The 23123-nt window shown below is 41.7% G+C and overlaps 1 protein-coding gene across 1 annotated transcript in view; it reads right to left on the bottom strand.

Annotated features, from left to right (window-relative positions):
* ABHD3 (abhydrolase domain containing 3, phospholipase) overlaps positions 1-19126 on the bottom strand; it is a 37650-nt gene extending 18524 nt beyond the window's left edge. The window contains exons 1-5 of the mRNA XM_074943121.1: positions 18909-19126; positions 10499-10662; positions 8466-8648; positions 6536-6581; positions 2919-3031 (exon numbers count right to left, since the gene is read on the bottom strand). Coding sequence (XP_074799222.1) covers positions 2919-3031; positions 6536-6581; positions 8466-8648; positions 10499-10662; positions 18909-19070 — 668 coding nt within the window. The 5' untranslated portion in view covers positions 19071-19126. The remainder of the gene's footprint in view (positions 1-2918; positions 3032-6535; positions 6582-8465; positions 8649-10498; positions 10663-18908) is intronic.
* Between the last annotated feature and the right edge of the window lie 3997 nt (positions 19127-23123).

Here is a 23123-nt window from a genome sequence, read left to right as displayed (position 1 = left end):
GGAACAATGGCAAATTTAAAACCACAACAACCTGAGGGAATGCAGCGTAAATCCATTTACATACATTCATCACCTTCTCACATATGCAAAGCAACAGACAGTCACAAACACAGATTGTTGGTTCGCCTTCCAAATCGAGCCTATTCAACCACAATCTACCAGGTTATACCCACCCACCTCGATTCTGCCATTTGCCAATAACCTATGTGGAAAAAATGTATGTCTCCTACATACTCAACAATACAAATCCAGTACCCAAGCAAATGATACATTCCCAAACAAACTTCAGCGGTACAACAAAATTACACATAGCAAAATAGTTCACCATTTGAATATTAAAAACAAACATGTTTGCATAACTGGTTACGGTTTCTAAAGGGGAATAGTGCCAGATTAAAAATCCAGAACTGGAAGGAAATAAAGATTAGTCTCACAGGCACATTGAAACAGGTGAGTCCATTCCACAGAATTATTCATTATGAGCTACACTATGGAAAGGGGAGTGCAGAAAAATCTGTCATAGTTTTTTGTGATATTTCTTATTTGGTATTTATAACAATAACAGCAAAAACCCTGCAATGGTCCAAATCTTGGTTCCATCGATGGCAATAGCAAAACTCAATGGGACCAAGATTTGGCCCAATAGGGTTTAAAAGCTTCAAAGTTACTTATTTACCTGATTATCAATAACTGTATCCACTGAACAAATCTGTAATTATCCAGGTTTCAGAGTAGCAGCCGTGTTAGTCTGTATTCGCAAAAAGAAAAGGAGTACTAGTGGCACTTTAGAGACTAGCCAATTTATTTGAGCATAAGCTTTCGTGAGCTACAGTTCACTTCATCAGATGCATCCAATGAAGTGAGCTGTAGCTCACGAAAGCTTATGCTCAAATAAATTGGTTAGTCTCTAAGGTGCCCCTAGTACTCCTTTTCTTTTTGTAATTATCCAATAACTTGCAACGGTCAGGATGGCTTAGTAGGTAAATGCCAGTAAAGAGAGCCACATTGTACCCATCCTCAGCACAACCCATAAGAAAGGAACAGAGGGTGCCGGAAGTTCATTCCTGAACTCATAGAATTCCCAGTGAAAGTTTCCCCTCCCTGGAACTCCATAATAAAGAGGCTCTCTGGGTGTTTCCCTTCCTACCTTGCAGCACAATTTTCCAAGAAGTTGTGCTGGCATTGGACATTGTCCATTCTAACTGTGCTGTACTTCCCTTCTCTGGATAGGGGCCAGCACTGAGTGAGTGTTAATAATACTGCTTTTAGCCGCATTAACTCACTGGTTTTGTTGACAGTATTACTTCCTCCTTCTGAATCATACAAAACAGATGCTCTCTGAAGCCCACCCTTCCTCTAACAAACCCTAACTATAAAGTGAGAAGCCCTGCTAGAGTGGAGTTAACTCCTAGTGCTTCCACAGGCTGCTAGGCAGGGAAAGGAACATAATACATTGGCTCCACTTCCTCTATTTTTTGGCTCTATTTTATTTTTTATCTGCTTTCCTGCATCCTTTAGAGCAGATAGAAGTAGAGTTGCTATAATGAGGAAGTTGTGAAATACTGATTTGTGACATTTTAATAAGTGACTGTGTACTCTGCAACAAGATGGACCAACGTTCTACAACCAGGCCCCCAGCTTCTGGGGCACACAGAGAGAAAATTGGCGGAGCTTTACAACAGACTTTTAAACAGAGGCTTTATTTAATTAGATCTGATGCTGAATAATGAAATCAGCATGGGAGCCCCACTGTTATTTATTTTGATATTACCTTCCATTTATTTTACACTGCCCCACACTTTCAGTTTTTCTACAGACCAATGTCTAACTGCAGGGTGGCAGCTGTCAAGGAGAAGCTGGAGTTTTGACAGCTCAGTACTTTTCGGCACCTGGAAAGGTGCAGCTCCACTTTGGGATTGTGCAATAAGCACATTGGGCCTGATCCACAATCCATTGAAGTAAATGAAAAGATTTCCTTTGATTTCAACAGGCTTTGGATCAGGCCTACTAGTTGGCTGTTTCTGCTAAAATAATCAGCAGTGAAATAGTTAACACTAAGACTCTTTGTATTGTCCTGTTTAGGTTTCATAATTAATAATCCAGTGTGATGAATGAACAGTTCACACCTCTCAGAGCTATTGTTTCAGGCTGTCTGCCAACACAGAAAGACATCACTAAATTGGTTATATTCAATTCACATTTTTAGGATTTTCAGTGCAATCATGGGCTTGTCTAGACAAATACAAAAGTTTTTTTAAAGGTGCTAGTTAATGTGCTAGCACATTTGAAAATCATAGTGTAGACAGGTCAAATCATTGTTAACATCTTAGCCAGTCAAAGTGAACTCTAGGCTCCCCTCAAGGTTTTATCTCTACTAGCAATGAGAATTAAAACTGCAACTTGCCCTGTCTATACGAGGTTTTAAAATGTATTAGCTAAAGATGGTTTTCAAAACAAACCTTTTATCTTATTCTAGACAAGCCTCATGAAGTATAGGGACACTACTTTTTTTAAAAAGTGAAATAATGGATTTTAGAGCACAATTTACAACCTGGGTGAATTCCATGACAAATTCCACAATCACGAAACAATTAATGGAGACCTGCCTATATGGATAAAAGTTCAATTTTACACCCATGGGTTTCAAATAAGATTTAATGCATTTGCAAAACCTGTTTGTGGGGGCTGAGAAATGAAATTCAGCCATGTAGATGAGCACCCATCCCACTGAATCATGCATCCTGCTAAACAGAACCCTTAATTAGGATCTTTGTTGATTTTTATAACTGTATTAACTATTTTTACTCCATTTCACTCCATAAAACATTACACTGCACTAAACTACAGCCAAACAGCAGCACTCTTAGCTCATGATTGGTAAACTAAATTAAAGTGATTTCTGTTATATAAATTCTTACCCGCCCATAGAAACACCTGCTGCCATAAATGGAGCTGAGGCATGCATGTTGTGTAAATGATGAATAACAGCTTCCAAATCCTCTGTGTTAGCAGCACAGTAAGTCCTTGGTGTCTGTAAGGAGCCACAAGGAAAAACACTAGCATAAGTATTTGCATCATCCTTAAGGACAAACCAAAGTGGAAGCTGGATGGTTTACATAACATGACACACTTAACATTTCCCATCAAACTACAGTAAGATGAACCTACATAATTTTGGGAAAGAAGTGGCAATAGGAGTCATATTTCTGAGCACAATAACTAACAGCTGAGAGGTATGCTCAATATCTGCAACTTTCCAAAAATTAACTGGACAAATTCTGGACATAGAGTCTGTGGCTGAAATTTGTTCAAAAATTGATAGGCATCATTGCTAGTTAAAAATCTATGAGGAAGTAAAGCACATCATGAAGACTGCAACGTGTAGAAAGGAGAGTGGCCTACAAGAACTCTCTAAAGTGTGTGTGATGCCCATTTCTTCATCTTAATCCACATTTAAACGTGCTAGCAAATATTCAGTAAAATTAAATTTACATATAGAAACTTTTAAAAAACTAGTCAATATTTAGGTACTACAAAAAGTCTTGTTTAAAATAGCTTTAGTACTAATGCTATTAAAACCTCTTTTAAACTAGGCGGTCCCTTTGAGCATTTTCCAATTCTAATACAGACAGAATACCCTGAAGAAAGCATTATAACTTCTGATATCTTAGTTTGTTGCAGAAGTTTAAAATACAAAAATATTTGAAGCTGGTTACACTGAAAGGCATCCAAACAAGAGATCTGTTCATTAAAGCTCTGATTTAGGAAAGCACTTCAGGGTGTGTGTTCTCCATTCCTGTTCAGGACAACACTTAAGCACAAGCTAACTTTAAGCATCTTTTCAAGTTCTGAATAGGAATCCTTTCCCGATCTGGGGCCTGGAGAGACTCCCACTTCGTTCAATGAGAGTTTCACCTGGTCCTTATTGTCCCATCTCTCCTCCACTTACCCAAAGAATAAACAAGACTTTATAATTTTACCTGCCCAGGTTGTAGAAGGCAGTACAAGTGGAGGCATCTACCCTCAGGCACAATAAGAATCCAATAAAATAGCTCCACCCCCATAACACACACACCCACACCCACACATACCCAGTAACCTGTGGATTTCATATATGCCAAAACAAAGATTTTTAACTGTATATTTGTTATTAAAGATGCCAAGGAAAAATCCTGACCCTACTGAGGCCAGTGACAAAACTCCCCTTGACTTCAACAGGATAAAGATTTCACCTCAGGTATTTAAAATATCATACAATATGTTTTAGTTTTGTTCATTCAGAATCTCATGAACCTGAGGCAACAATGTATTTTCAGCTTTTTTTTTTTTAACTGCTTGCAATTAAACAGCCTGGGAATTTGTGGCTGGTTTTAACACGTTTAATTAGACAAAATTAATTAATTACAATTTACCTAACAAGAATATAAAAATACTGAAGTTAAAAATAAAATACAAAAGGAGGAAAAAAGCTGGGACTGGGATAATTAAAACGACATGAGTTACCACTTACTTTATTACAGCTAATTAATTATAAACTGAGTGTGAATGTATTTTATTTCAATTAAATAGGCAAGTCTGCAGAAAGAAAAGTAAATTATTTTCATTAAGGAGATTACAATGTTTTTCATAAGAAAGTATGCTTGACTTAAATACTGTAAAAACAGAGAGATACTGGGCTTATATGACATTTAATTCCTGAAACCCAAGTGCATTTCTATGTGCTGTATGAGGATATTTTAAAACAATAAAATAAACGTATCTGTTGCTTTTTCAACTGAAATGCCTGTGCTCATCTAACATATGATCATTTAAAAACAGTAATTCAATCTAACAGACTAACGTTCAACAGAACACCAATGATAGTACAGTATTTTTTAAGTCCTGATCCTTTAAATAGGCATTGTATAATGGAAATTTAAAGTTAAATCACTCTCTAAAGACAAGAACAAGAATTATTGTCATGACTACGTTTTATTATGTTGCCTGACTATGCTTCAGACTCATTACTTAGGGATTTTATATAAATATGTGGGGGGAAAAAACCTGCAGAAAAAATGTTATAACTTCAGCCGTTTTAGTCCATAGTAAGATCTTATAAAATATGTTAAGCCGATTACACTGAAATAAACACAAAGCATTGAAACAAGAGATCTTTTCACTTACTGAATCTGAAATTCATCAACAAGGACTTTGTGTGTCACAAAACAGCTTTGTATATACATCTCCAAAAGTATGCAGAAAAGTGACTCTTAACATGGCAGTGTTTTCACTGAAACATTTTAATGGGTTAAGAGAAAGCACAATGGGTATTTTAAGTTGTTTTAAAAATCAGTGGATTAAAAAATGCAAACAATACACAGTATTGTGCACACTCATAACAGCTGCAGAACTTGCCAACAAAATATATATGAAGAAACAAAGCTTATTCAGCAATATTTCAGCACATCTTGAGCCTAGCTGCAAAAAGTTCTTAGCTTTAAGATTTCAGTAATTTATCACTAGTTTCTAAAATAATATGCTGTGTAAATCCTGCAAACAACTTCTGCTAGTAGCTCATCTTGTATTGTAATTGTTGGGAAAAAAATAAAAGTAGACTTATATCAAAAAACAAAATGTTTCAGATAAAACTGGTTCATTCATACAATAATGCATAATGGTGGGTCAGTTAATAATGGCAAAGTTTTTAAAAATTTTATCCAGGTCCAGTTAAAATTCATACAGACAATTCAGTTTAAAGTAACTGCCACTGCTTATTTCTGATTTATGTGTTAAAACATTAGAAAATATTGCAATGGATAAATTACAAATGTACATTTAGATACTATAGTATTTTTGGAGAAGAAAATACAAAAGATATTAATTTTGCTGGTAGAGATATTAAATTATTCAAATCTTTATAAAATGAAATACATCAATAGAATACACTCCATCTGTATTGTGCAGATTATAGTACATTTATTTATTGCTGCAAAAGTCATGTTATCCTCCAGAAAAGCAGCTATCACAAAGCATTTTTATTGATGACATCCAACCATCCAAAATTCAGAAAATGACAGTATGATTTCTGAACTTTAAACGTCTATGGTTTGCTCTTTATCAAGGAACATGGAGCCTCTACAAGTAAAGTAGATGCCATATAAGAAATGAATAGCCTTTTTAAAAGGTGAATATATGCCAGTTATAAAATCAAGAACTAAGGGCCTGACCCAAAACTCACAGAAGTCAATGGGAATCTTTCCATTGATTTCCAGGGCTTTTGGTCTGGCCCTAACTGACCAGCCACATTTTAGCATATTCCACTATAAGAACTGAGGTTAAAAATTGAAGATGGGTGCTATCCTAATCTGAATAAATATAATTAGAGATGTGCACTCAGTCAACTACAGATTAGATTCTATACTAGTCATTTATTAGTTTGCCACATCAAGCGCGGTCATCTTAGATTAGAATCCAGCCCTAAGAATTAACACGGATGACTTCAATACATGCTGTCTACACAATGAAAGTTCTTATTTTTTAAAAAATTGATCCTTACCAAGAGAGTCTCACCAGCAGTTCCTCGGTTGTTAAAAACCACACATCTAAAAATTGAGAAGGTAAATCTGAATATATACATTGTTTATTGTATAGACGTGTACAAGAATCATCTTGGAATTACACTTTTCTTTTTAAAGGTCATTTAAAAATAAAAATGTACTGGAAATACATAAAGAAATGTGTTCCAATAAGAAGTCTAAACTTATTTACTCAATATGTAAAGTTCTTATCCCCCAATCCGATCTTCGTGGATGGACTCTTACGCCTGCACAGAGATTCACTGAAGTCAATTGGGCTCTATATGGACATGTATCTGCCCATGAAGATCAAATTGCAGGATCAGAGTCAGCCTATATTATGTTTATTTGGTAGTAGACATGAGCCAGAACCAAAACCACAGATCTAAACACCCCAGAGTTTTGTATGGGTTGTTGCGGAGGGGAGTTTTCAATCGGTGCAGCATGGACCTCTCTCTATTTGATCCTAGTGATAGTGGCAAAGCTTTCTGGTAGTAAGAATTACCTTGATTTAAAGATCTTTAGTTTTCTTGATAAATCTTATTGTTTTATTTTTCCTCTCTACTCTAAAAACTTTTAGTTTTTCAAAAAGTTGATTAAATGCAAAAAAGATGGACTTATCTTTCTTTTAATTCTAGTGATTTTATTGCTTAAAATTAATTAAAAACAAAACCACCCTATTCCGTTGTGATCTGACCTAAACTTTCTTTTTAAAGCTATATTCTTCTTGGGTGCCCTGACGTGTACACATTTGTCATGAATACATATAAATACTTATATTTTTTTTTAAAAAGGTACCCATGTTTTAGGTTTCAGAGAGGGGGTTCTTAAGTTATTTTACAATTTTTTAAAAAGTAATACAGGTATCTGAACCTCCATGTGGAGAATGAGTAGCCAAATATGAATGGTCATACATGAGTATTTGCAGAAGTCAATATACTCAGTGCCAGAACTCAGTCTGAAGAGACAAAACTCAGTAGTCTTGAAATAGGGATGCTGGAGTAACTGTAACGCCGACAGACCCCGGTCGTTGGTGGGCAGGTGGGATTGAACCTGAGACCTCTGGAGTTTAGTGGATGAGCCTCTACAGCATGAGCTAAAAGCCAACTGTCTCCTAGCCAAGGATGTAGAGCAAACTCATTAATCTCTCTCTCTCAAGTGGTCTCGGTGCCACTAGGTGGGCCAGAACACCACACCCAGAAGGTGTGTGGGTTACATAATCACAATGGTACACCATGTTATTTCATCCTGAAGCAGAACAGCAGCAAAGTTATTGCACCTGTCAGCCCTAGTTATGATCCAATTCACTTCCCCAACCCAACTCTTCCTCAAAGCCTGAATAAGTGGGCTATGGGCAGACCAGTTCTTGCATGACAAAATCTACCCCTTAACCATCAGTTACAGGGCTGGAATGCTGCCACTCTACACACAGTAGATAGGGGCTTGTGGTCACTGGATCTGAGTAAGTATGGATCCAGTAGCCCTTGCCTGAGCTGGCACCCCCAACAGTCCCCTCCACATTCGCCTGTTTGGAGCTCAACACAACAGCCCTCCTCTTGAAGGAACAAAGAAAGCTTACAAAAAGAATGAATAAGACACATTTATAAAGAATTAAGGGAATCATTTTCCATTCTCTTACACCTTGTGTGGTAATTTACACCTGAGCAAAGTATGTCTGAAAGCTGCTGCTCTGACATCTTGCATTTTGCACACACTTTGCACGAGGTGGAGGGCAGTAGAGAAATAGGCCCATACAGTGCTCTATACAATTCTTATTTATTATTATCAAATATTATCCTATGTAATTTATTTCTGTGGATATAATTTGCTCTAGTAGACATCTTATACACACACACATACATACAATTTTAGTTGAACAAGCAAAACGCTAGCCAATAAAGCTAGGAGTACCTATATCCCAGCATTTCACTCTGTTGGATCATGTGAAGAATGTAGGATTCCTTGCTTGTTCCTGTGAGGCCAGGCAGTAATAGGATAGTGGGTCTTGTGCTGGCATCCGGAAAACATATGCTGTCATTATTATCAAACCAATCCAGTGAAATCTGTCCTCCATCTGTTGTTTTAATAAGCTCACTGAAAGGAACAGTTCAAGAGACAATATTGATTAGGTTTTTTTTTAAATGTACCATGAAAGGTATTTACAGTTCAGAAAATATTAGTTGTGGAATTTATATCCTTAATCTTATTTTAGTATTAAAAGTATTAGCTAGCAAAATTTGTGTGTAATTGTAATTCATTAAGGGCCAGACCTTCAGCTAGTGTAAGTCAGTATATTTCCTCTGCGGAGCTATGCTGATTTCCACCAGCTGAGGATCTAGTCCTTTGTGAAGTACTGGTGAAATCCTGGTCCCATTGAAGTCAATGGGAGTTTTGCCATTGCCTTCTATAGAGATTCTAATAACATGCTCGTCACTGTAGTATGAATGTCATCTAGTAGGAAATTAAGCAATGTGACTAACTTCTGTCACATGTTTTTTTCTCTCATCATCTCCTTGGGGGAGAAATGTGTGTAGTGGGTTTTGTTTTGGTAAGTTAAGGGGGTTCTGTGTGTGTGTATGTTTTATTGACAGAAACACACATTGCTTAAATGAGGCCAGGATGTCACCCTATGTCAGTGGTTCTCAACCTATTTACCATTCTGGGCCACATATGCGGCCCATAACGTGTTATGTGGGCTGCATCCAATGCTACCTGTATGGCCCTGAGGATATCACATGGGCCACAGCTCTGCGTTGATTGGACTGTAAGTGGCACACGGGCCACAGGTTGAGAACCCCTGCCCTATGTCTACAAATTTTGCTAGTTAGTACTTTTAAAACTCATCTGTGTTAAGACTGCAACAAACTTGATAATATGCCAAGAAACCAAGCAAGGCTTAAACCATCAGATGAAGTTTTGAGTCAGTTTTATAAGCATACTGTATTTTCCCTGTCATCTAGCAACTTTCTGATGAAGAAAGTGAACAAACACTCAAATGCTCTACAAATTACCATAATGAGGCCTGCCTTACATATAACTTTTCTTTCCTCAGCAATACAACACTAGTAGCACTTGCTGAATCACATATTTTAAAGTGAATAAGCCAAATCCTGGGCCCTGCTAAGTCTGCTTTGCACTACTTCAGCAACAAGAAGCAGACTTAAAGCTGCTCTACGTGGCCAGCTGAGGATTCTTCTTGCATGAGGCAAAGCTTGAGTGGCACAAAGTCTGTGTTCCCAGATCTATCCACCTTCCTCACAGACCCGGGAATAAAGGAAATGTTGTGGAGCAGGAAAACAGGGTCTGGCCAAAGCAGTTCTGTGCTCCAGCCATCCTAGTTGTCCTTTAGAATATCCCTTTGGGAGCTGGTGCAAGTTGAAGCTACTCAACATTGCACAAGGGGGCTGAAGTAGCATCTGCCTGGGCCCAGGTTCAGGGGAATTGTAAAGGTGACATAAAACCACTTTTCCCTCACCCTCGGGGCCTGTGCCAAATGCAGCTTTGAAGGACCTGAAGACTGAGCCCCATGTGTGTGTAAGGGAGATTATTAGAGAAAGAGCGATAAATATAAATACCTATTCATGTCCTAACTCAAGCATCCAAGAACAAAGGATAAACCTGGGGGAAAGATTTATCCCTGGCACTCAGAAGAGTTGTGCCTACTTACCAAGGAGCTGAATTTGGCTCTGGTGGGGAGTTAAAAGGAATACTAAAGGAGCAGTTTTTGAGCTAGGAAAAAGAGTAACAGTAAGCTCCCCTCTTCCCCCAAGGTATGGTATACACTACCTGAGACATATACATCTATCTAGGTTATTATACCACAAGCATTACTGTGGTATCTGAGTTCTGGTGGTTCCTAAATTACTAGTTACATGAAATACTATCAGCATTGATGATAATGTGGCTGCAGAAAAATTAGTAACTTGCAAGAAAGAGGCACTCACTTCCTATACTCCACCGGGGGTCTTGAGGTGATGAAGGGACGCAAGAGGGTCTGCACCCGGCCCTCCCAGCACCATACTGTGGGGCAGTAAGTTTCTGTCACTACAGGACAATGTTCTTGGAGAAAGCGGCTGAAGCTCTCGCTGCCAGTCACCAACTGAGGTTTCTAGGAAGAGAGACCACAGTCAGGTATGCAGCATCCATGAACAAAACTCAGGCAAGGCTGTTTCATTCTCTACCAGCGAGCTCATTTATTTTCGTAATTAATTTTTGCTTTCATTTTAAAAACGTAAGTACATCAAAAAGCACCAGCAAAAAGCAAAGAACAACACTATTGATTCTAGACATTATGGATTCATGAGATGGTTCTAAAACAGGTCATTAAAGTACTTATACTCTCATGAAAAATAGTTTATGCTGGCATAATTCCTTCCATCAAAGGATGGAAAGCACTTTGCAAATATGACTTATGTCCCAAAAAAGCTTGTGTAACAGGCAAATATTACCCGCATTTCACAGATGGGGAAATAAAGAAACACAAAGCTTAATCAACACACTCTTTGTACAGGAAGTTTGAGGTCTGTGGGAGTGCTAGTGCTGACAAGCTGCTAGTATTTTAAACAAGATGTTACTTAATCCTCTCTAGCTTCTCAGCAGTAGTGCAACAGTGGGAAATTTGAAGAAAGTGCTAGACACCACCTAAAGCCCAGCCAGCAACAGGACCAAATTCTCCCGGCACCGTCTTTTGCCTTAACCACAAGGGCATCCTTCCTTTGGTGGAAAAGCCTCTGTGTATATTCCCAGTAATCACATACAGTGGTCTCCTGTACTTTCTCAAGAGATGAAACATCAGGCCAAATCCTTATCTGGTGTAAATTACACCAGATGAGGATCTGGCTCATTGCATCCAAATTATTTGAGTCTGTGAAGCGGGGTCCACCCCACACAAGCCCTGACTGTGTTAAGGTGGGACTGGTGAGGTCAATTAACCTTAGATGCTGTACCTGGAGAACTGGGGCTTGATAGGGCCTAATAGCAGACAAAGCCCAGCTGGGAGCAGAGCTGGGCTAATAGTATAAAGCCAGGAAGTGCGAGCAGGAAGGGATTGTAGGGAGGAGGTCTGTAGTCACTCTCTAGCGCAGTGGTTCCCAAACTTTAACAACTCGTTAACCCCTTGTTGTAGCAACCAGGCAAGATACTAACAAACTTCAACAGGACTTTATTTTTAAAGTGGAAACCTCTTTACCAAGCTGCTGCTGCACCCTTGGTAGCTCTCATTCCGTCTCCTCAACTTCCCCCCCCTTCCTGTTTCCTGTCCTTTCAGACTCCAAACAGCCAGTGCTCCCAGTTGTAATAATTACAAGCAGCATCTAAACACCACATTCCCTCCTCCCTTAAGAAACTCTCCCAATTAAAATAAACATTGTTGTTCTAACCACAGGAACAAATATGAAACAAGACACTATACTGTTGGCAGAAATATTACACTGAAAACACTAGATACTACATAACATTGTCTCTAGTCCAGACAGGTGGTCATCTGGTCTGACAGGCCGTCTCTCAAGCCCCTGTTCCAGTGCAACGTCTTGTTGTGTTGATACTACAGTGAAGTCATCCAATGCAGACTGGGTGTTGGCATAATCTCCTCTTGGTGCATAGGCAGGTGCAAGATAAGAAGCATTCCATACCCGCCCATCAGAAAGTCGATAGGTGTAAGGTCCCTTCTTCTCTATGATTTTAAGAGGAGCTGTGAATTTATGGTCCCCTTTGTGTAAAATTCCAGGTTTTCGTATTCTAACGAAGGAACCACACTCAAACTTTGGTTCCTTAGCACCCCGCCGCTTGTCTGTGAAAGCCTTATACTTTGCTGGGTTCTGTTCAACTGTTTTTCTCACATCATCCTTGGTTTGGGCATCAGGTCGTGCCTTTTACAGTCCAGCAATGTTCAGTTTTCAGAGTAGCAGCCGTGTTATTCTGTATTCGCAAAAAGAAAAGGAGTACTTGTGGCACCTTAGAGACTAACCAATTTATTTGAGCATAAGCTTTCGTGAGTTACAGCTCACTTCATCGGATGCATAGAAGTGGAAAATGCCGCGAGGATGTTTTTATACACACAGATCATGAAAAAATGGGTGTTTATCACTTCAAAAGGTTTTCTCTCCTCCCCCCCCCCCCACTCTCCTTCTGGTAATAGCTTATCTAAAGTGATCACTCTCCTTACAATGTGTATGATAATCAAGGTGGGCCATTTCCAGCACAAATCCAGGTTTTCTCTCCCCCCACCCCACTCTCCTGCTGGTAATAGCTTATCTAAAGTGATCACTCTCCTTACAATGTGTATGATAATCAAGGTGGGCCATTTCCAGCACAAATCCAGGTTTTCTCTCCCCCCACCCCACTCTCCTGCTGGTAATAGCTTATCTAAAGTGATCACTCTCCTTACAATGTGTATGATAATCAAGGTGGGCCATTTCCAGCACAAATCCAGGGTTTAACAAGAACGTCTGAGCAACGGGGGGAGGGGAACAAGGGGAAATAGGTTACCTTGCATAATGACTTAGCCACTCCCAGTCTCTATTCAAGCCTAAGTTAATTGTATCCAGTTTGCAAATTAATTCCAATTCAGCAGTCTCTCGCTGGAGTCTGGTTTTGAAGTTTTTCTGTTGTAATATCGCAACTTTCATGTCTGTAATCGCGTGACCAGAGAGATTGAAGTGTTCTCCGACTGCTTTATGAATGTTATAATTCTTGACATCTGATTTGTGTCCATTTATTCTTTTACGTAGAGACTGTCCAGTTTGACCAGTGTACATGGCAGAGGGGCATTGCTTGCACATGATGGCATATATCACATTGGTAGATGTGCAGGTAGATGTTCATCTGTTTCCCATGCAGTAACTCTGAGGGTGATCTTTGCGTTGTGGCATGTTGTGTAGCCCGGTATGCTTGCAAGAAATCAGTAGTGAAGGTTATCCACAATCGCCTGTCCAGTTTAGCCTTTTGCAAACTCTTTTTCAAACTTCTGTTAAACCGATTTCCCCACTGGCTTGAGGGTAATATAGGGATGACCTTCTGTGTAAAATGTTCCTCTCTGCTAGAAAAGTTTCAAACTCCAGGGAAGTAAATTGACTACCATTATCTGAAACCAGTTCTTTGGGGTTACCTTCCCTGCTAAAAACTGAAGAGAGGAACTTAATTACTGTAGCAGAAGAGATTTGCGATGTAAACACTACCTCAGGCCATTTACTGAAATAGTCTATTAAGGTGATGGCTCTTGGAGCAGTATCAAAGGGTCCTACAATGTCAATTGCCACTTTTTCCCAGGCAGATTCAGGAAGAGGAACAGGCTGTAATGGAGGGGTACATGTCACTGCTGTCGTATCATGCATTTGGCAAGTGACACAGGATCGTATGAGTGCTTCAGTTTGAGAGTCCATCCCTGGCCACCAATACAGATCCCGTAGTCATTGTTTGGTTCTGACAATTCCTTGATGAGTATTGTGTGCCAGGTGTATGAGTTTTGACTGTAATTCTTCTGGCACAAGTAGCCGGTGTGTACCTCGTAGCACACAGCCATCAAGCAAAGAAAGTTCATCCCAAACTCTAAAATAAGGCAGCAAAACTGGGTCAAGGTTTTTAGGGTTACTGGGCCATCTCTTTGTCAGAAATTCCCATAATTTTTGTTGAATTGGACACGCTGAACAAGCAGCTTGAAATTGTTCTTTTGCAACTGCAGTAAGAGTGCTTATAATAAGAGCAACTACTACATCCTCATCCTCCAGTAGACCATCTGGTGAAGGCAAAGGCAGGCGAGAAAGGCAATCAGCTACCACATTTTGGTTTCCAGGCTTACATTCCAGTTCATAATTGAAAGAGAGTAGTCTTGCAGACCATCTAGCAATATGATATCCTGCTCTTCCCAGTCCTTTCATGGTGAGCAACATTGTCAAAAGGCTGCGGTCTGTGCCCCACAGGTAAGTTCTCCATTTTTCAGTAGCCCAGACACAAGCAAGTGCTTCTTTTTTGACTGTAGAATATTTTCTCTCAGCATTACTTAGTGTCCTTGAAGCAAATGCAACAGTCCTCTCTGTGTTGTCCTCATGAAGTTGTGTGAGGACAGCCCCAAGTCCATAATCAGAAGGATCAGTAGTTACAATTGTGGGCAATGCAGGACTGAATAGTGCAAATACTGGACTATGTACAATCAAGTCTTTCACCGTTTCGAAACTAGCTTGTGCATCCGTTGTCCACACTAAGGTTGAACTTCTCCGTAGTAATTCTCATAACAATTCAATGACAGAAGCATAATTGGGAATGAATTTTGCATGTCAGGAGGTAAGACCCAAGAAGGAACGTAAGGTTTGCAAATCTGTTGGAGGAGGAGCATTTGAAATTGCCAGGATATGATCTGGATCAGGTTTTAGTCCAGCCTGTGAAATTGTATGCCCCAAAAAGGAGAGTTCAGTTTGTCTAAATTTGCATTTGGACCTATTGAGGTTGAGGCCTGCTTTGCTGATGCAGTTTAGTACCGACTGCAGGTTATTGTCATGCTCCTCCAAAGTATTTCCAAATACGATAATATCATCCAAATAGCACTGAACTCCATGTTGATTCTTCAGAATCAATTACATCATTTTTTGGAAGGCACTTGGGGCTGATGCAAGACCGTATGGGACACGTTTAAAACGGAATAGTCCCTCATGGGTAATAAATGCTGTGAGGTCTCTGCTATCTTCATGCAACATAACCTGGTAGTATGCGGTCTGCAAATCAAGAGTAGAAAACATCTTTGCTCCACAGAGTTCTACAAATACTTCTTCTATGTGAGGAAGAGGATGGCTGTCAATCACAATAGCTTTATTTGGCTCCCTTAAGTTCACACAAAGGCGAATGCCTCCACCCTTCTTCTGCATCACTACTAAAGGTGAAACCCATTCCGAGGAGTTAATCTCTTCAATAATGTTCTCTTGAACAATTCTTGAATGTTCCTCTTGAACAAGTTTTCTAAGTTCCTCTGAAACAGCTTCCCTGACTGAAAATGGTAAGCACCGTAATTTCTGTCGTACAGGCATCACATTATTCCGCATTTTAACTTTATGTAGAAACCCATAAGCACAGCCGAGTTTCTCCTCAACCTGGTGTTGGGTCCCAGCTGAAACTGGTGTGTGTACCACAAGAGTGTTTTGCTGAGGAAGATCAATGCGTCCATTAACTACCCTGAGATTTAAAGCAGCCAATAAATCTCTGCCAAGGATAGGAGTGCCTTTATGGACAATGTAGAACTCTGCAGTTACACAGCAATCACCAAAAGTAACAATTGCTGGCAGGCAGCCATGTACTGGAATATGGTTTTTCAAATAGCACACCAAGTGAAGTTTGGGTTCAGTAAGAGGCACGTCTTTAAAGTAATGCAAATAGATGGAATCAGGTAGTATAGATACTGCTGAGCCAGTGTCCAACATTAGCTGAATAGACTGTGATTTGCCTGAGGGTATGGCGGAAATGTTTACTGTGCACTTTATTTGTTCTGGAATACGTGCAGTAGTGATTTTGTCCACGCTCAGCACAGTAACATCTGGTATTGTAACTGAATGCACCTGTTGATTGAACTGGCTGCTGCAACATACTTTAGCAAAATGCCCAATCTTTTTGCAATCATTGCACTGAGCTACTTTTGCTGGACATCCTGTGTAGCTTTCAAGGTGTTGTGGGGATCCACAGTGAAAGCATACTTTTACTCTATTTTGAATTTGCTGATTCGGTGGTTTTCCATTAGTTTTCTCCTTGTAATCGTTTGTCTGCAGCGATAGTGAACTTTTCTGCAAAGGAGTCACAGCCTGGACTGTTCCTCCTGTATCCATGCTCATTATTTTGGCTTCAGCTGTAGCTGACTCAATCTGGGTAGCAATGGTTATTGCTTTTTCTAGTGTAAGTTGTGGTTCTAGAAGTAAACGTTCTCCTACACGAAGCATGGTTGTTTTCTCAATGAGCTGGTCTCTAATCATCTCATCTGCCATATTCCCAAATTCACAAGTTACAATCAGACTCCTCAGGGAAGCAATATACTGCATTATAGTCTCCCCTGTTTTCTGCTCACACTGGCGAAATCTGTAGCGATTAGCTACTACATTCACTTTTGGCAAAAAATGTTATTTAATGCAGTGAGTGCAGTCTCATATTTATCATCTGCAATGGGAAAAGTGTAAAATATACACTGCCCTTCTGCTCCAAGGCAGTGGATTAGCACAGCACGCTGTCTTACTTCAGAAATCTCTGTAGCAGCGATTGCAAGCAGATAAGTCTCAAACATACAGATCCAGGCAGTAAAAGCAATTGGAGGCTCACCTGGGCTTTGCAGAAAGCGTGCAGGTGGGTTCAGAGGCAGAAGATCCATCCTCATTGCCAAAATGTTGTAGCAACCAAGCAAGGTACTAACAAACTTCAACAGGACTTTATTTTTAAAGTGGAAACCTCTTTACCAAGCTGCTGCTGCACCCTTGGTAGCTCTCACTCTGCCTCCTCAACTTCCCCCCACTTCCTGTTTCCTGTCCTTTCAGACTCCCAACAGCCAGTGCTCCCAGTTCTAATAATTACAAGCAGCATCTAAACACCACACCCCTTTCACGAAAATATCAAATCTCATGAACCTCCTAAAAATGAATATTTCCAGGAATTTTCTCCCTTATCTGAGCATAAATTATAGAAGCAGTGATCTTGGAAATAATTAGTTTTTTTATGACATGCTTATTACACACTTTATTATTACATTATTATTTATCATTACATTATTAATTTTATTACATTATGAAAATGGCAACACTCTTCCAAGATTCCACTTTTGTAGCTCATATCACTTCGATTAAGCCTCCTACATGTTTCATTAAAGAGTACCAGATGTGAAACAGCATGAAGATATTTAAGAAGCCAGCTCAGATAAAGAGTTCCTCCCACAAGGATTTGGGTCTTGAGCAGTTCAGGCAAACAACGCACGACTACAACAAAGCTTAAACTTGTTCTTCCAGGAAGTCATGGTCACAGGGCTCGGGCTGCCCCGGTGGCCAGGGTCCCTAGGGATGGCTCTGTCCACTATTACAGAATTTTTTTCTGAGAACCCCCTGATACATTTTGCGAACCCCCAAGGGTTCATGAACCCCAGTTTGGGAATCACTGCTCTAGAGGGAAAGGGAGTTAGTCAGGGGCAAGGAGGAGAGCTGGGGGGAGAGTAAGACCTGGGGTCCTGTCCTGGACTAGGCAGTCTCACAGGAGGTCTAGAGGGGGTGATGTAGCCACAGGGAGCCGAGGAAGCTCTGCTGATAAACACAGAGACAGGCAGGGGATAAGCGGTGGGGTAGGAAAGAGCAGTGAAACAACAACTGAGACTGAGCAGGTCTGGATTGCTAGTCAGACTTGTCCCTGGATTAGCAGGAGGGCCTGGCTTCCCCTACCAGCCACTGGGAAGTGGTGCAGGACCTAGAGGTGCAACGGAAGACCCTCTGAGGTGGTGTCCTGACAGCTTGTCTAGTGTGACTGGATTACCCTGGAAGTGGGGTTAGGGACTGGTCAGAAGGCTGAGTTAAAAGGGAGCACCCAATTCAGACACAGGGGTGACCAACAGAAGTGCCAGATGGGGTAAAAAAATAATAACCCAGCCACAAGGAGGTGCACCTGTGGTGTGTGAACCCTTTCAGAGTCAATTATTTGTGAAATACAGGGAGGGAAACATAGAAGTGTCTGAGCTGCATATCAAAGTATGTACATCTAACTAATGACAATGCAGGGAACAGAAAAATTGTACAGAGAAGAAAGATAAACTACTTTCTTTGGCTGCAATGTTAGTAAATGCTTAGAGCCAGAGAATAGATGGTTTAGAAGGGGGGGAATTTTCTTGATTTCTCCTTCCAGCACTCCTTGTACCCAAGGTCTGTCTACTGAAACTGACAAAAGGATGCTGTCAGGGCAATTTTCTCACCATCCCCCTGCCCACCCTCCCAAAAAATTGGATACGAAAAAATAGACTTACTAAACCTAAAAATCCCGTAAATCAGTTTGTGTAAGCAAATGAGCATTTCCCCGGCAGTGTGTGCAACCCAAACAAAGGAGCACCCTTCTAGGGCAGGCGACAGTGACATTGACTGGAAGCCGCTTAGAAAGCGGAATCAACGCGGCTTTGCTCTTACTTGTCCAAAGGTGAAAGAAACTTCAGACCAGAAGAAAGGGGGCGAGTGCTGAAGTGTCCTGCGGTTTGCAAACTCCTCTTGGCGTTAGCGAGCGAGCGGCGATTTGTATCAGAGCCAAGGACATTTGCCTTTTTAAAAAAGCGTTTTAACCTGACGGCGACCCCACTGTAAAGCTGTCAGAGCATTATCTGTCCTCTACCCCCAGAACCATCCTACCGCGCCTGTCTCCACTCACCTTGGCGATGCTATTGAGGTAATAGCAGGCGAAGGCGGCGGTGAAGCCCAGCACCAGGGACAAGCCCACACCGGAACCGAAGAGCCCCACCGGCACCTGGATCTCCAGGTACAGGGACAGCTCCCGGGTCAGCACCTGCAGATCGGTCTCCAGCAGCCTCATAGCAGCAAAGGCAGCACTGGTCGGCGCGATGCAACAAACACACACACACACACCTGGGGGCGGGGGGGGGAGGGAAGCGCCCGGCGATGCAGGGCTGGGGACGGGCGCATACACCCTAGGGAAGCACGGGGGGAAGGAGTCCGGCAGCTGACCCCGTTCCTGCCGCTTCTCCGGGATCCAGACGGTGCCGATGCCGCAGCCAGCGGAACGCTCCGGGGCAGCCCCAGCTGCCGCGGAGCTTCCTCTTCTTGCGGCTGCCCAGGCTGCTCCGCCCCTGCCCTCCCCTCCGGTGGTCCAAGGCCGGGGCCGTGCGCTCGGGCGGAGATTACTGCAGTGGGGAACGGGGCGAGACAGCTGTGACAGCGGGCAAGAGCCGCACCCGGGCAGGGGGCTAGAGAGGCAGGGATGTGGCGGTGGGGTGGGGGTGGGGAGATCTGCATTCAGGAGGATCCTGCCGCCCTCTAGCTGGTGATGGGGGCGCAGGAATCAGGCTTGTTGCAGGGTGGGCTCAAGGCCATGCTTCCAAAGCGCTTTGACTCACTAGTAGGTGGGAGCGATGGTGTAGAAAGGGCTTCCCTGCATATCACATGTCCTTACATCGTGGTTTGATAATTCACAAGGAGTGACCATGGGCCTCTCCGAGACTGAGGTGTGGACAGGAAGAACTATCTGGGCAGGATGAGTTTCTGCTATGCCCCATTGTGAGAGTTTAGTGTCCGTGATGGGCCATCAATACACAGCTGTCTTGCACCAATGTAAATTCTGTCTGCTGCTGAGTGTTACCCAGGAATACAACACATGTATAAGATACCTGTACATAGCCAATATTCATAACTTCAGATACAAAAATGATACATGCATATAAACAGGGTAATCATACTTAGCAAATCATAACTTTTCCGTCTACACCTTGTGACATACTTTGTACAAGATTTGTTGCAACTGCATAACAGTTGTAGAAACAATGATAATAATGGTCATATTCAAACATCACACATACCCAGCCAGCTCTCTGCAGAAAATAGTTTGGGAATCACTGCTCTGGCAGAACAAGTCCATTCTAGGCCAAGGCTTTCACCTTCTCGCTTTCATGACCAATGTGTCATTTCCATTCAGTCACTTTGTGAATCGCAATTCTTCAGACAGACCTAAAGCTCCTCACTTTCAGTGACAACAGAGTCCAAGGCAAGGTTGGAATTTAAAACTAACGTGTCAGTTGTCAAAATAGAAAAAAAAACATATTTATTATTTAAGCATGTGTATATTCAGACAGTAATAGTAACTAGTAATCTCTTACTTATACAGGGCCATACATTGGCAAGAGGGCTGAACTGATTTTGTAAGATTTAAAAACATGAATCTTCATGGGCCACGTCATGTTGTACTGTCCCTCAAAATGTGTATTAACTACTTATGCTAAACAATCTGTTCCTTCTTCTTTTTAGCTGTGACACACTGGATATGATCACACTGCAATTAAAACCCTGTGGCTGGCCTGTGCCAGCTGATCTGGACTTGTGGGGCTCAGGCTAAGGGACTGTTTAATTGCAGTACAGATATTTGGGCTCGGACTCTAAGACCCTGTGAAGTGACAGTAGTAGGTGTGCCAGTAACTGTTCTTCCATACAATGTTTCTTTGTACGTAGCCCGTTTAAGTCTTCTAGTAATCCTCTGATATCTTCTGGGAGATACAAGAGAACAGACCACTCCTTGTTCCTATGTACCCAATTCCAAGAGACACTAGAGTTGGGGGGGGAGGGAGAGAGGGGAACCCGGTGTGAACTTTGTTTATAGCTTTTTCAAAGGAGCAGAGTCCAAAATTCCAAAGATACTTGCTACATTTACAATGCTCTTTGCCCTCCATTCCTTAGATACCTATTGGATCAACCTAGCTTTAACAGATTTAGAGGGAAGCCACAGATTTTTCTTTGATTTTGTATGCTTGTCTCTAAACCAGGTTATTCAAACAGCTTACTCAACCTATTGTTTGTCTAGTCTCCTCTGTAACTAGTTGTTTTGTAAAAGTAATTAAAAAAGACCTCACTTCGGTGCTCTGCTATTTTTGCTGCAAAGTGGTTATGTGATGATGGGGGGCTTTGGGGAGAATTATTGGGTTTTTGGATTAGAGAAGGTCTCCAATTACAAAAATAATGATCTTGTGGGTGGAGGGAGCCTAGCTAATTCCTTTTGTACTAGTTTCTTTTTTCAGAGGAAAATCAGATGGCTATTGGAGCTGAGAAACCATCTTGAAGGAAGAGGCTGGTGGGGAGCAGCAGTCTGAGGGGAGAACTGGAACAGTGACAGGAGAATCAGGGTGTCTGGAAAAGGAGGAGTTGAAGCAACAGCCTGAGTAGGGGAGGAGATTTGAGAGGCAGCTTTGGCATGATCTGTAGTCATAGCCACCAATGGACAGGCCAGCTGGCCATAGCGGATAGTTGAAGAGGCTTGTGGGAAGAATTACTTGCAAAATGAAGAAGTGAGAAGAGTCTAGTGAGGAAGAGGGACTGAGGAAGAACAGCAAGAGACTGCCGAAAAAAAGCATCTGAGAGCAAATCGTTTGTAGCATGACAGGAATTTTGCAAGTTCTTTGCTCTCACTGCGATTCTGAATGGGCCACTAAATTGCTGCGTAAGTATGAAATGCTTAAAGGGAAAATTAGGCTTATGCACTCTGTTTCTTTGTGAAGAAGTTCTGAAAGTTTTTAACATTAAATTAAAAGAGGGTGCTTTTCCGCTTATCATTCAAGTCTTGTTTACCCTGGAAGACACTCAGGGGCTGGAGCACCCACCAGCAGCCCCCCTATCAGCTCCCTCCCTCCCTCCCTCCAGTGCCTCCCGCCAGCTGGTGGCCAGGCAGATCAGCACCTCCCACTTCCTCCCAGTGCCTCCCACCCGTTGCAATCAGCTGTTTCGTGGCACGCAGGAGGCTCTGGAGGGGAGGAGCGAAGATGTGGCGCGTTCAGGAGAGGGGGAGGAACTGTGCGAAAAGAAGCGGGGTGCGGGTGGGGCGGGAAGAGGTGGGGCAGGGGTGGGGCCTTGCGGGAAGGGGCGGGGTAGGGAGCGACGGGGCCTGGGGCAGAGCCAGGGATTGAGCACCTTCTGGCACTTTGGAAAGTCGGCACCTGTGCACATGGTTGGCCTGGGTCAGCTGACTTGGGCTTGTAACGCTCAGGCTCTGGGGCTGAAAAATTGCTGTGTCGATGTTTGGGCTTGTGCTGGAGCCTGACCTCTGGGACCCTGGGAAGATAGAGGATAAATTACATTCAGCATCATGTGAGCTAATTGTCATTAAACCTAGCTTAGGCCACTGTTTAATCATTTTAGGTGACATGATGCCGAACACTATTTGTACTGGTTTTTGCATCGTGTCTGGTCTCTGCATCGTGTCATCTAACATAACTGTTCACAACCATGTTAAAACGGTAAAATTCTGTGGCATATACCAGGCTGATATCAGCCATGTTTGCTTGAAGTGCCCCCACTCTATTAGTAAATGTTGATCTTTCTGAGAAGGTTTGTGTTTGCTACTTCCTGAGCAAATGCTAAGCTGCAGAAATGCTAGAATATTCCTCAGTACTGTGGAACTTGCTGCAAAATCCACTTCTTGCCACAGGAATATGATCAAAATGTCATTTCTAGCCCTTATAGTTCTGAAGATTACCTCCAAAAGGTGACCTGAGTACAAACCAATGCAGTGGTGCCTTCCTGAATTTAAAGACAGCATGAAACAATAATTCAGAGAAGGAGGAACTCCCCCATGAATTTGATAATTCTGAAACCTAAAGATGACAATTTGTGGCCTACTGACAATGTGGGACAGCATAAACTAAACTAAATTAGTATAAAAATAAACTACTGCATTGGGTATATTTCTCATATTCATCTCTAATCCAATTAAAACTGCCATTTAAAAAAAATTATCTGAAACTGCCACAGAACTTTGACAATTTTTACCAGACTGCCACAGAATCTAGGGACTTTCCCATAGAATGTGGGTTAAGTTTGCTGTGGAGTACATAGACCCTTGTCTATAGCTACAGTTGATGTAACACTT

This window comes from Natator depressus, chromosome 2, assembly GCF_965152275.1.
Source record: "Natator depressus isolate rNatDep1 chromosome 2, rNatDep2.hap1, whole genome shotgun sequence".
NCBI classification, from domain to species: Eukaryota; Metazoa; Chordata; order Testudines; family Cheloniidae; genus Natator; species Natator depressus.
Note: the sequence above shows the minus strand (reverse complement) of the source record. Positions and strands in the feature narration are given on the sequence as shown.